General features: G+C 44.8%; 1 protein-coding gene across 1 annotated transcript; it reads right to left on the bottom strand.

The window, feature by feature from the left end:
- Positions 1 to 573: 573 nt before the first annotated feature.
- LOC144115551 (uncharacterized) lies at positions 574 to 13,827 on the bottom strand. Its single transcript, XM_077649978.1, has 8 exons — positions 12,345 to 13,827; positions 11,790 to 12,004; positions 7,746 to 7,820; positions 7,517 to 7,666; positions 6,010 to 6,135; positions 3,318 to 3,547; positions 1,492 to 1,651; positions 574 to 1,004 (listed from the first exon to the last, which is right to left on the bottom strand). The coding sequence occupies exons 2-8, from the start codon at positions 12,001 to 12,003 to the stop codon at positions 589 to 591; spliced, it is 1,371 nt and encodes a 456-aa protein (XP_077506104.1). The 5' UTR covers position 12,004; positions 12,345 to 13,827; the 3' UTR covers positions 574 to 588.
- Between the last annotated feature and the right edge of the window lie 587 nt (positions 13,828 to 14,414).

Here is a 14,414-nt window from a genome sequence, read left to right as displayed (position 1 = left end):
CGGGCCACCGTTGGCATATCATTGGCGAAAATTGGCGCGAATATCGGCCCTTCATTGGCATTTAGGCAAATCGCAACTCTTTCCAAGCATGGCCCAACATTCCCGCCAAGATTGGGCCGATGTTCAGCCAATCTGAATGCCAAGAATGGCCCAAACATCACTGCCAATATAGGGCCCAATATGGCTCCAGTATGGCCGAATAGTGGCTCCAATATGGCCGAATAGTGGCTCCAATATGGCCGAATAGTGGCTCCAATATGGCCGAATAGTGGCCCCAATATGGCCGAATAGTCCTTTCGGATACCGGCATATCTTGGCTACCTCTAGGCATTTCCATTATTTTCCGAGACCAGTGCAGAATTATCGCATGCATTTAGAGGTCCCGTCCGTGGCTTTCAATACCGTGCGACTTCTAGCTGTATATATATGCAATTGGTTCGAACTCCCATTAAAATTTCAAAACTGCATGCAGTATTTTCATTGCATATGTATTTTGATTTGCAAACAATATTTCATGCACATTTTTTACTTAATGTCCAGCAGCTACCAAATGAATCAAGCAAACAGGAATTTCAGAAAAATGTTTTTTTATTTCTCATGTGCCCGTGGGGCAATAACCCATGTGGCAAGGGTGCTACGTGGGGTGGCTGGGCGTGACGAGGAGGCTGTGGGGGGGGCAGGGGAAGGGGCAGAGCTTGGGTGGAGGGTGGCTGGGCGTGAGGAGGAGGCTGTGGGGGGGGCAGAGCTTGGGTGGACCCCTGAGGGGGACAGGATGGCCATGCCTGGAGGGGTTGCAGGGCAGGAGGCTGAGGGCGCGCCTGGGCAGGGTGCTGACCCAGCACAGGGGTTAGCAGGTGGCGCTTGAGCGTGAGACTCAGGAGGCTCTAAAGTTTGGGCATAGCGCCTCTTTCGGCCGCCCCCTCGGTCGCACGCACCGGGCAGCCACCTGCCAATAAAACCCTGTGCTGCCAGGATGTCGACACCCTGCCTCTCGCAGATGGCATCTGTGCAAGGTGAGTGTGCATTAAGACCAAGAAATGCAACTTTTAAAACGATACACTTCCTGCAAGCATATGGAAATCCAAGTTCATGATTTGACACAGAAAAACCACACGTTACTGACACGCAAGGTATCCCAACAAACAACACAAGTACTGTACAGTAGTGAAATGCAAAAAAAATGAGCTATCATGAAGGCACTGCAGTCAACGTCAAAGTGGCCATTGCAGGGAAGTTCATGACAACGGATTACAATATGACAAATGGAAATGATTGGTTTGATTGAGGGCATCTGCTGCTTCTTTATGGAGTTTTATGACTAAGACCCCCAAACTAATCACATAAACACAGCAACAGAATATTCATCAGCTGTTATAAAAAATTACAGTAAGATACAGCAAGAAAATAGCTTGGAAAAACTTGTACATGTTTAAAAGCAGGAATCTCAATATTTCTAAATTAAAAGCTACAGCAATTCAAAATCAGGTATACCTGTTGCCACCCTGCACAGCTTTGTGCCAACGAATGGCCGTTTTCCTTTCCTCCCCCGCAGGCTGAATAGTCTCTGTACAGCCACCCCCATCACAGCACCCATGACATTCGCCGCCACCTCCTTTAAATTGTTTCCGCCTAGGCGGAGAAGCTGCTTCTTCTGAAAGGAAAAATTTGCAGTTGCCCAACGGTTATTTCACATGAAAAATCACATTCTATAACCACTTAACTTGTAGAACGCAATAGCAAAGACAACGGTGTGACTTCGAAAGTAATCGTAGTATACCTGCTACAACACAGCAGCAATTATAGTGTTTTTTTTACACCTCATGTGAAACACTTCTTACATTTTGACCACCGTAACAGCATCAAGAAGTTCAATATTAAATTGTTTAGCACTCGTAAGGGAATACTCCACGGTGATTCATGTCTTATGCATCACTACAGGAAAAATATGCAACTAAAATTAGCATCTATGGTTCTTGAAACTGTCCTGGTTGGAGTGGAGTACTGCACTTCAATTAATGAAAGGCATAAAAAGCAATAGCCAGGCAAAAGACTGATCAAAGCTGTCTCCTTAATTGGAAAACAACGAATGTTTGTGTGCCACCTTAACTCAGCCAAACTTTGTGAACAAAATACATACCAAAAAATAGACTTAACATTACACTACACTAGCTTCATGAGGCTCAATACTTTGATGGAATGTGCCACAAATAGTATAGTAGAGCATAACATAGTCCTGTGATTAAATAAATCAAGACAGCCTTAAAATATCTCTTGAAAGCATTGTTAGCAGCACAGATACAGTACTCTGTAATTCAAACTTCAAGGTAACAGAGATTTTCGTCTGAATCATCAGAGTTGCACCCTCATATATCCAAGCAGGTAAACCTTGCCTTAGTACCCCATCAGTATCAGTGAAGAACTTGCTCATGTGGCCAAGAATGTGCTATATGTCAATGACAGCATATAATTACTAATCAAAATGTTAATTACTCTTGTTAATTCTCGCCCTGTTTCCTTCGCACCTTTTCCATCAGCTGAAATTGTGCTATACACCCCGATACAGCTGTGCTGTCCGTGTTAATTTCTTTCCTTTGTACCATCTTGTGTGCTTTGTTGCAGAGGTCATGAACCCTATAGTTGATGCTTTTAAACGAATATGCCATGTGAACTACAAGCACTGAACTAGTAGGAAGCTAATGACAACAGGCCTGACCTACCACTAGCTGCCGTGAAAGCGGCAATGGGGATTAATTGCATAGTGCCTGCAGTCAGCTTATTGCCAAGGATCTTGATAAGGAGCACACGACTGCGCTTGGGAGCTTAGAAAGTGCATTAAATAGGGTCTATTTTGAAGAAACGTTCAATCCGATTTTAGAAGGAACAGAAACAATGCATTCATTTCGAATGTAGAAGAAGCAAAAACAATTATGGCACTTATTTCGAATAAAAAAGAAACAAATGTTAATTCTGTACGAGAGTTTGGATTTTTCACTGTAATACAGGAATTAGACTTAGTATAAAGTAATCTATGCAACTGTCATGTTCGGTATAAGTGGGCGCGACTGTTTCCGGAATTTTCAGTTGTAATAAAACAGACTATTAACAATGTCACAGTAACCCTACTATGTGCGGACTTTTCAAAATTCATCTATTCCCACTATATTAGCTGAAAACTTATACAAGAACAGCATGATTATGGCTTAGGCATGGCAAGCATCTACTTCTGGGGCTCAGATTTTTCAATAAATATCTCAACTATATACATTAAGCACCCAACAGACTACTGTAATAAAACATTGAATGAAAAATTAAATTACCAGGGCAGCTGCTACTCTGTCATCTCTGACAGCAGCTTCTGCCGCCTCAAAATCTTCAATACTGAAGGCTGGCAGCTGAGGGCACAGTGGCGGGAGGGAGCTCACAGGAGGAGACGGCGACCGTGTCCTCGGCTCTTGCCGAGCTTGCTCCAGCCGGCTCACCCTCTGCAGGATTTCCCGCTGCTGCTGCCGTATTTCTAGCAGCAGCCGCAGCACCTTGAGCATTGTCGCTGAAACGAGCAAGGTTTCCAGTGAGGGCAGGCTTTCACAGCAGATGTATATATTTACACCTCAAGGACGCAATATGAGCAATATACTGCATTTACACGCTTGCAAGTCGACCTATTGTTTTCAAATTTGAAAATCCGAAATGCGGGTGTTGGCTTGCAATTGAAAATCAGAGCATGGCACCATAAATAAAGGGGAGACAAACTAGCATCAGGGATGATGCGGTAAATGAAATTTTATGTTTGCTCCACAGCTCTGCCCAGAATTTTCTGCATGGTTCTTGAGAACGATTTTTCGTTTTCCTTTCTACTTTTAGCTGTATGCTCAGCACTCTTGGGAGTGTAGATAGTTGATGAAAGGGGCACTGTTCCAATTGCAGTGGAACTGCCACTCAGAACAGCAACGCTTGCAGGGAGTGCCGGTACCTGATGAAAACCTAAAAACAGCGCCATAAAGACAGACTAGAAGATGGGCGAGCGCTGTTTTTGGTTCTTCACTGATGCACCAGCTCACTCTGTTGTTGGTTCTTCTGCAGCTGACAAAAGAGCTGATGCCACGCACACAGTTTCTCTGTGGCTGTTTGATGCATGTAATGTCTCCTGGCTACATATTTTACCAGTTTGTAATGCGGTGCTTCATCAATTGTGCTCAGGGCCAAGTAATGGCGCGTTCACACTTGGTGGACATTCGGCAGAGAGAACGAGCGGAATCCGCTGCCGCGGCAGAGATTGCGCCGAAATACCAAGCGGTAAGCCTGATCGGTCCAGGACCGAATTCTGCCACCGGAAAAAAATCCGCCGAATCCCGTCAGCCAATAGGAAGGAGAGTACGAAGTTCGGCAACAAACATGGCGACGCCCTTCGGTGCGGGACGCCTCGTTTGGGACTGAATTCGTCGCTGTTACTGCCTGTTTGAGCGCGTTCAATGCCCATAAAAGCGCCAGCGCTCTTTCGCTTTGTCTCATCTCACCCATAAAAAAAGTGTGAGTGATAAATGTGTTCTTTTTTTATTTTAGGTGACGATCCTTTCCTTTTTTAAAAAGGCTTGAGAGTAACCACCAGATGGCGCCACTAGGCTAATCTTATGTATTTAAAAGCGACAATGCTAGAAATGGCGTAACGTCTGGCAAAATAGCTGCATTTAGCGTAAGTAAGCGTGCATACAGTTATTGTACGTAGACAGCATGGATTAACCTCTTGCCATATCTGTGTACGCCTTGAGCAGACGACACACAGACGATGAGCGCAGACGAGGTGGTTGGGAAGTGTGAACGATGCAGCTTTTTCGGTGGCAGAGGATTTCGCTTGCTCTCTCCGCCGAGTGTCCAAGAGTGAATGCCCCATAAGCATTCGGTGCTTCTTCACGAATATGTTCAAGATGGCTGTCATCCTTCAGAGAACAACTACGCACCTGGCCGCAAGTTTGACATATCAGGACGGGTAATGCAAATGTGGTGGATGCCTCGAGGGAACATATTTGTGGCTGTTCTACACGATGTCATGGTGAGGTTGTTTGTGAAGTGCGAGATTCTGCAGGATGATGAACTGCTGTGGAAGATTTCACTGGACGTCAGAACAATTAACACACTGTGGGACTGCAGCATCGATGATGGTAATGTAAACCAACACTGGGCGTCAACATGCTCTGCATTAAGCTACTAAATTGCCATTGATTCCACCACAAGGCACAGCTGCTCTATCCCTTGCAGATCTATATATCAAAAATGCACCATGCACTGACAATGCCTTAGTTAAAAATAGCTGCTCTGAATACTGTTCCTTCTATGTACCACCAGTTTTCTATTCAGCTTGGTTGCCATTTTGATTGCCGTCACATCATGGCAAGGATGGAAACAGCCATAAGTGTATTCTTCCATTGTGACAACAGCTGCCAGTGGTAGTGAGAAAGCACAGCAGGCTGGGCACATAAAAAATATATGCACAAAAACTAGAGAAACTGTATAGAGTACAGTGACCACTTTGCAGTCCTGAGCCACAATCTGTAATGTTTGTTTTATTTCTATTGGTCCGTCTTTAAAAGGTTGTGGCTTTCTAGTGGCATAGGCCAAGGGAAACAACAATAACAGAACCAAAACCGCAATCCAGAACCAAAAAAAGAAATTAAAGGAAACAAACTGCTACTCGCCGGGAAAACACACTGCAACTAGTTAGTAGGAATGAGATAGAGCTGTGGAAGTGTCAAGTAGCAAATTTTATCACCGCTTAGGTTCAGTACTTCTATTAAGAATTACTTGCAGCAGGCATATTTATACAAACAGTGGCCATTTTCAAAGCACACGTTTTGAAATATCCACCAACTAGGTCTCCTTTAAGGCAAAACAGAACTTCTACCAAGGCCTGTTTAGGCTCATACTTCAAAAAAATAGATTCTCATCCTATCCTCTCACTGCATTCTCGTCTTTTCAGGCTCTTCATATACAAGTAAAGAAAGCGAAAAGCCTTACGATCGCTAGTTGCTTCCTCCACATCCTCAAGGTCACCTGCAGTGGAGGCCGAACCAGCCGGGCAGCCCGCAGTGCAATTTGCAGCAGCTGGTGTGGCCGCCTCCATTGAGTGGCTGCTAAGCAGGGCTGAAGTTGGACACGAACATGAAGCATTAGTGTTGATGCAGGAAGAACGGAAAAATTACTCAGTATAACACAGGTAATGCTACACAGATAATGCCAAAATGCTACATCAGCACTTCTGCTGAAAGGATACATATATATACACCGTAACTGCCTCGTACAGAATTAGCATTAAGCATTTATGAGCTCCCATTCATTAAGACCATGCTTGTTCAGGGTGTCATCTCATTCTACCAGATTTAGTAATTTAAACTGCTCCTTTATTCTGGCGGACCCTCAAAAACACAAAAAGCCTTAACGAAGCTGTATGCTGCCCCAGCTGGTATCATGCTGCAAATTTTAAAGCACAAGAACAACTCGAATGAGAGAACCGCAGAGTTGAGTTGTATGCTACAGGTGGGATTAGCCTTGCTTATTCTGCTGGCAATTGATTACATTCTGATGAATTACAATTTTAAAATTCTCTCCTGCCTTTGGCAGTTACATTGTGCAAGTCAATGCTGACTATGACTTCACAGGTGGGCTGTTAATGAAAAATGTTTCTGAATAAACCCAGTTGTGAGCAGCGCTTGTCCCATCCAGTCCTCTTGTCCCTGTCTTCTGTGCACTTTTAAATTTTCAGTACAAAAACTATATTCTACCTTCCATCCTTTGCTTGAAAACAATGAAATGCTAAACTTCATGACTCAATTTTTACAGTACCTCACTACAATTGCTCTTCTCGGCAAACCTATCGTTGCAATGTTTTTTTAGGTGCCTTTTAAAATTGCCAGTCTCGCCAATGTAGACACTGTCACATTCGGAACACGGGACGCCGTAAACAACGCCCGGGTACATTTTTCTCAGAAAGAACGTCTGACATCAATCACCGCATGCTTCGGTCTTCTGAGGGTACAGCGCATGCCTACACAGGTGTGACTGGTGATTTTAAAGGCACCAAAAAGAACATTGTAACAACGATAAAAACCAAGAAGTGATCTCTAAAGCTACCACCTAACACTGTATCAACTGGCCATGACATCGTCTAAGGATAGGGCACACGTGTTGACAACTGAAAGAATCTGTTCCGTTGCCTTCACCTCAAATTGTTCTTCAGCCCTTGAAAATAACTTCTCCCTCTTGAAAGGTTTTCAAGGACTCGCATGGACTCTGTGGTAAAGGGGTTTTTGCTATGCAGGAAAGCAGACTTAATGCAGTTTTGCAACAGGGTCTTAATTGAGCTCAAATTCATGAGTCACCCATATGCATTTTTTGCGATCAATAAAAAGCAGGCACGGCTAGAGGGTGGGTGTCCCCCCTTTCTCCTATGTGATATTACCATAAATTCACTAAGCCATAACTGAAACAATGCAAATCTAAAGGCTAAACACAGATAAAGGCTTACAGGGTGGTGATATCAGCCGGGGTGGCGATGGCAGCTGGGGTGGTGGCGACGGGAGCCGGGGTGGTGGCGATGGCAGCCGGGGTGGTGGCGATGGCAGCCGGGGTGGTGGCGATGGCAGCCGGACGTCAGGCCCATCCGGACCTTCATTGCCTAAAACAGAAAAATGCGTGCATATTTTGAATATGCATTAATTTTACTAATGTTTAAAAATTTAGGATTTTCCACTTACCAGAAATTGCAGAGCTTTCCACTGCAGAGCTCATCTCATATTTCTTAGCTTTTTTCTCTGCATTCTTGTATGATCCTGCAAAAGGTTAGAGATCAAACACCCAACTCAAGTGCAGTCCACACTAAAATTGCTGCTTCACATGAAAATAAGGCAAACATTTAATGCAACAATTCCTGGATATTACTTTTAATGCAATAATTCCTGGCTATTGCAAACACAAACACTTTACAGTAGGCATCTTGAAGCAGCCTGTGGGCTATGAAAGGAAATGTAGGAAAGGGATGTAGATTATCATGTGACCTTGGTGGCTAAGCACACAGCCTCTGTGGTAGCATCAGTGGCCTTTGCTGCATATGTGGTTTATTTCCTGCTAGGCTGGAAGGTGGTAAACGATAATGCAACTATATTGAATTATGAAACCAGCCAGGCACCAAAATTCTAGAATACAGACCTTATAAGTTTTTCCTGTGATTAGCTTCTAGCTTGCGCTGAAAGAACTTTTAACAACGGACTACTTTGTCGTGGAGGCATTCTGTGCAGTGGCCCTGAATGTGGGCAGTTTCACTGCGGTACCGTCGATGCCAAGAGGCACTGCTTATACAGGGTGGCCAGTTTTTCTAGCACAATAGCCCCACCATCCTTCAACAAATCTGTAGTTACCGCGTCCTACGCAGCTGCTTTCCCCTTTTTCATAGCTTCTAAAGCTTTCTTAACCTCGGTCTTCGTTACTGGCAGAACGTTTGATTGCTCTTCTCTACTGCCAATCTCATTGTCCTCACTACTCTGAATAATGTATAGGTCAGTATAGAACTGCTCTGCTACTTTGACAAACTTGTCCATATTAGTAATGACATTGCCCCCTTAATTGTACCTAAGCGCCTATATATCTGATCTCTGCCTACGCCTAATCTTCTTGTCACTGCTTCCAGGCTGCCACAGTTCTTTAAGAATGCTCGATTTTCTCCATATTATACTTCCTTATGTCGTATACTTTACGCCTGTTGATCAGCTTTGATAGCTCTGCCAGTTCTATCTTGTCTGTTGGGTTGGAGGCTTTCACACTTTCTCATGTCTTAATCAAATCTTTCATCTGCTTGGATAGTTTACTGGTAAAGAACTTCTTCCCTGCACTCCTCCCCCTACCTTCTGCTATTCCTAGTGCCAATGCCATATTCATCTACTGCCTGGTCTCCAGCCTGCTTTTTGCCAACATTGGCACTGAAGCCTCCCATTAGTACAGAATACTGCATTTTTACTTTCCCCATTGCCAATTCTACATTTCACAGAAGCTTTCCACTGCCTGGTCATTATGACTACATGCAGGCGATTAGGCCTGTGGGAAGACAGCTAGCCGTTCTCATGTGGGCTCTGCAAGAAACAGGCAAGCGTTGGCAAGGCTGACATTCAGTTGATCTACTTAAATTAGGGCATGAGGCAGGCACTTGTGTGTGTTGAAAGCTCCCGCAACGCACACTGGTGACACACTAAGCTATCTGTGTATAAAAGACAAAATCTGTGTTAATTTTTTGTAAGGCTTTTAATGACTGATCACCAACCACGTGCAGTAATTTTGGTTTCAAAGCTGCCCCTGTCTTGTGCGCCCAATGCTTTTGCTTACTTAAAACTAACAGGTACATGCGCATGCATCGACTGACACCACAGCTTGTTGGTGCGCACTTTCAAATGATGCGGTAGACATCAGTGTATACACAGATCACTGCATATTATTCGCCTAAAACCGCTAAATAATTTATACAGTTGACTCCCGATATTTTTAAGCCGCTTAATTGGAATTTCCAGTTAATTATAAGTGAAGCATATTTTGGTCCCGTCAGTTTAGCATATAACCCTACAGAAGAAATCACTCGATAATTGAACATTATTATATAGACTGGGTTCCTGATAACTGCACTGTCATGGTGCAGCAAATGTTGCAAAGCAGAGAGACATCCTCCTGTTTGTATGATTTCTCTGTGCTGCTTGCTGGCAGCAGAAAAATTTCATAATGATATCAGCAGCTCTTCTATCTCATTACTTTCAAGCAATTCGTGGAACAGCGTTACAAATATATATTGTCACAGCAAAAGTGATGCAAGAAAGTACCAGTGGAGCCTTCAAGTGACAAAGCAAACCACCCGATTCTGTACACCTATCTTTCTTCGACTAGTTCACAGTGCCACTGCAATGTGGAGTCAAATTTCATGCACATTAGCAAAACATTGTAGTAGATAAGCTTGTTAGCATGAAATCCATTTGCAACAAAGGTCGATGACTGCCATAAAAATGGAACGGCTAAAACAGACATTTTGGGGTTTCCTTCGTTACAGCAAGGTTCAACTGAATATTTTTAAACATCAGCAATTATTCGCCAATTATAAGGCTCTGATTTCCAAATTCAAGAGCGCACACTGCCGCTCTTGAAGGCCTTCGAAATCACCACCAAGTTTCGTGCTGCTTCACTGTCTCAATACATTATACATGGCCCGCATGTCGCATTCAGTGCCCATCGGTTGCCAGGCGGCCATGCTGTGCTGAACCACTGCCAGACTGCCTCTAGCTTACCGCTGCCTCTGTTTGCTCACACAGAGTTGATTCCCGTCCATCCGCAGCTTCACTATGGTTTTGTGCATTATCCTCAGTGGCTCCAATCATAGCGACAGGTACAGGCACAAGAAGAAGCAGACTAACATGAACTTAGCACAAGAACTCCAAGATCCCAGAGCACAAAGAGCTGCAGGTTGTGGCTGGCTCGGACTAAGCAAGACAATTTGGACCCCAAGAGTCTCAATTTACAAGAGTACAGAGTGCACTTTGTGACAGATAAGAGGTTTGGGTCGTGAACTTAATGTCTGCAAAGCTATGGTGAGCAAGGACTACACCCTGAAGAAGTGAATGTTTTTGTTTCGAGTGAAGCCATCTGACTTGTTTGACAACCCAAACACAGACTGGGCCCTGCGTCACTGCATATACCTTGGCTACAGCACTAGGCAAAGTGGTTCATCACCACGGCCACAGCCAGCAACAACGGCAGAAAGGACAGCATGCTGAGGCCGAGCTTTAGGTATCGTAGACTCGTTGCAGACAGGATCCTCGACCAGCAGCTCGTGAAATATTTTTGTACCTCCAATGATTTGAGGTTTCCATTCTTTCTAATGTCACAAAGCTGGAAGAGTAAACTAGATAGTTCACGATCCCTGTGGGTCACTTCAGACCACATCATCATCTATCATTGCATCGTAACCCGGCCACACTATGTATGCACGCATATTGTCGCACATTTCCACCTTTTTTGTGCAGCGCACATGCACCGATCCAGCAAGTTCAAAGTAATAGCCTGCATTGAATAGCCAATTCCCCTGTGGAGGCAGCATCACGCCTGAAAGGATAAGGAAATAATCCAAAGCATCTAAGGAGCAGTCAGGCCACGCAAGGCGGACGGTCTGGGATCGAGTGGTTTGGCGGCATGGCCGCCAGCGCTTGATAGGAGCAGAAGTCACGTCACGAGCAAGCCATATATTGACTCAATTGCTGCTGCTAACTGTGCAGCAACTAGTGTTCATCTCCTGAGTCGTAGACAATTGGTTTGAAAGTCATTGAAATGCCCATGTGATAGAGATATCTTTTCAATCACGAGCGATAAACTTGGACAAGAACAAAGCACAGTCAGTCCTAAATGTTTTCAAACCTGTAGAGTCCAGTGACCTGGAAAACTGGATATCACCATAAAACAAGGCATTGCAGTGTTTGAGATCACATGCGAATTTGGACTGGCAATCGCTTTTGATGCAGATGAAGCAATGATATCAGCTCACAAATGCATGTGTGCATCATTCATTAGCCTCCGAGTTTTGAAAAGATTAGTCACTTGACAGGCTAGCAAAAGGCGCCCGTGTGCTGTGAAGTGTTGGCGCACGTTAAAGCCGGTTAAAAAATCCGGGACCCTCCAATACAGCGCCCGTCACAGCCCATGCGTCGCTTCGGGATGCTAGACACCACAATTCACAATTGCACACATAGCGTTATCCCGGCAATAAAACCACTTACTGCATGTTGTGACGACAGCGACTGGGCAGCGGAACCACTCGCACCCTGGGGCGGATGGGTCCGCCTCCTCTCGAGCGAGGCGGATTACCTCCGCGGCTCGCCTTTTCGGCCAGTGGCAATGCTGCCAGTCGTGGGACAGCCACCCGACAGGGACGACAGCCAAGCTGTCGTCCTCCATCGGGAACTTCACGACCGCAAACGGTTTTGGTGGCATGCTGCAAGGAGTAAAGCGATGCAAACAAAGATTAGTGCGTAAACTGATTTTTCACAAGCTCGCTCGCCCTATTCTCATGTTCCTCTCGCACGAAGGTCTCGCGACACATCTCAGAAGCAATACAACGCAGCGTTAAGAAAATAAGTGCATGAAAAAGGCATACAATTGAAGGTGCACATGTCGGTCCGAACCCATGTGGCAAGCTAGCCTCCCACATGACTATAAAATAGTACAATTACAGAACAGGGCAACAAATGACGCCTCTCCCCTTATTGCTACTCATGACAGTAGGCTCATGAGGAAACAAAAGAAGCTACTAACAAAAAAGCGTAAATACTTACGCAAGTGGCGGGCTTGAAGATCACGGGAAAACACGATGTATACACAGCGACGACCGAACAAAGAAAGAGATGGCATCCGTCGGAGCGGTCGGACGGGCAGCAAGGGTTGCCAGATAGCTCCAAGCACAGGTAGCCAAGCTGGCCTCCGTAGTAGCCCAAATAAAGCCAAAAAACTTTGTTTTTGCATGGAAAACTCCTTAGCCATATTAAACTATTTTTCGCAAGTATATCTACATAATACTATTAGAAGTAGCGCAAGGCTTGCCTGCAAGCGAGTTCATGATTAAGCAAATGTGGTGTTTATCATAAACGTCGTGTTTTATTTTTTTCTCAAAGCATAGCAGTATCGGGAAAATAACAACACGCAAAAAACATCGCACAATAAACTCACTCAGTAATGATATGCATTCAGCAATGCATATAGGTACAGCTCACGACATTTTCACTAAACACAATAAAATAAATACACTACAATAAATTCCAAGACAAACTCTAGTACAGAGGTTGCGGCTAGACAAGATATAGCACAATAGACGGAAGTAGTCTAGAGAGGGATCTCAGGCATCGTGACCTGATTCGAAGGGGAAAAGTTTGGCCCATACATGGTCAGTGACCTTCAAATTCATCAGTATCATGCCTGACCATGGAGACGAACTTTCGTCGAGCCCTAGCATATATGTGTTCCCATTGATGTCTGAGCTGGCATTATCTTTGTTGTCCCTACCGTCATCAAACGCAGCCACCGAACAAATGTTCAGCCAGGTCTCGTTCACTATAAAACCTACCTGCGAAATAGAATGTAGATCTATAACAAGACTTTGCAAGCGCTCCTCCATGTACGTGAAGTTTGGTATGGCCGGGAATGGAGGCTGCTAGGATTTTAAACCGGCCAAGAATTTTTGTCCCGTCTCAGCCCTAAGACTTAGCTGAGCATTTGTTTGACGGCTGCGTTTGATGACGGCAGTGACAACAAAGAGAGTGCCAGCTCAGACATCAATGGGAAAGTCCGTCTGGAGGCATGATATACTGATGAATTTGAAAGTCACTGACCATGTCCAGGTTACGATAGACGTTTCTGAACCCATACGTACGGCTCATCATCTCGACATGCGCGGTCATGTGACCTTCAACTTCATCAGCGGGAACGTCTATCGGCTTTCCAACATTTTTTGCATTTATCACGCAGAACCGGGTATTGTCTGACAGATCGTCAACTTTCGTTTGAGCACGCGATTGTCAGATTCGATTGCATAAATTGACTTTGTTGCTACGAAATCACCGAATGGACAATAGACAAAACCGATGGAGTTCGGGTCGGCGCCGGTCACTCAGAAGCTTTAGGTTCGCAGTAATGCCTCTTCAGCTCACATTTAATGCAGGAAAAAAAAGAAGAAACGCTGCGGCACCTATCCAGCAGGAAACGTTTGTCAGAGATGCTGATCAGGGGAAGATATTTCGGGGCTGTCTAGAAAAAACCCTACCGCATGCCCTGAAATGTAACATATGTGCTGCTCCCATTCGGTGTTGTCGTTCTGCGTAGCTGCACGCAACTCAGCGTTTTCGTAAAAGAATTGGCGTAGTTACCGTACGGTAGAGCTAAAGCTCGCCGGACAGGGGTCGGGGTCTTCCACCGAAGCCCTTGTTCATTCGCTCAAATTAATTTCACCGATTACAAATCCAACAAAAGGCAAATTTTGATCATCGGTGTATATTTCCATATGTATTCTTTCTGCGTAGCAGCGTTCTCTACTTTTCAATGCACCGATTAAAGCGGCCTTCCAGTATAGCCAATTTATTCACAATTAATCGCAAGGCAGGTGCTATGCTGAGCCAACTTGACGCACACAAGCCGTTTGGTGTATGCGGGAAGATAAGATGTCTAGCACGGCCGCCATCACCTCGGACTATATTACGAATAATCAGCGGCGTCACATGAGGCCGGCGTACGTTTCTCCGTACTCAAGCTGCCGTTTTGGAGTACCTGTGCTTCATTTGAAAGCCTGACGTAAAGGATTCTAGTACATTATATGAAAAGCAGTCAATGTGGGGGTAGCCCACGCACTTTAGAAC

The sequence above is a fragment of the Amblyomma americanum genome, chromosome 1, assembly GCF_052857255.1.
Source record: "Amblyomma americanum isolate KBUSLIRL-KWMA chromosome 1, ASM5285725v1, whole genome shotgun sequence".
NCBI lineage: Eukaryota > Metazoa > Arthropoda > Arachnida > Ixodida > Ixodidae > Amblyomma > Amblyomma americanum.
This window is presented reverse-complemented; position numbering and strand designations above follow the sequence as displayed.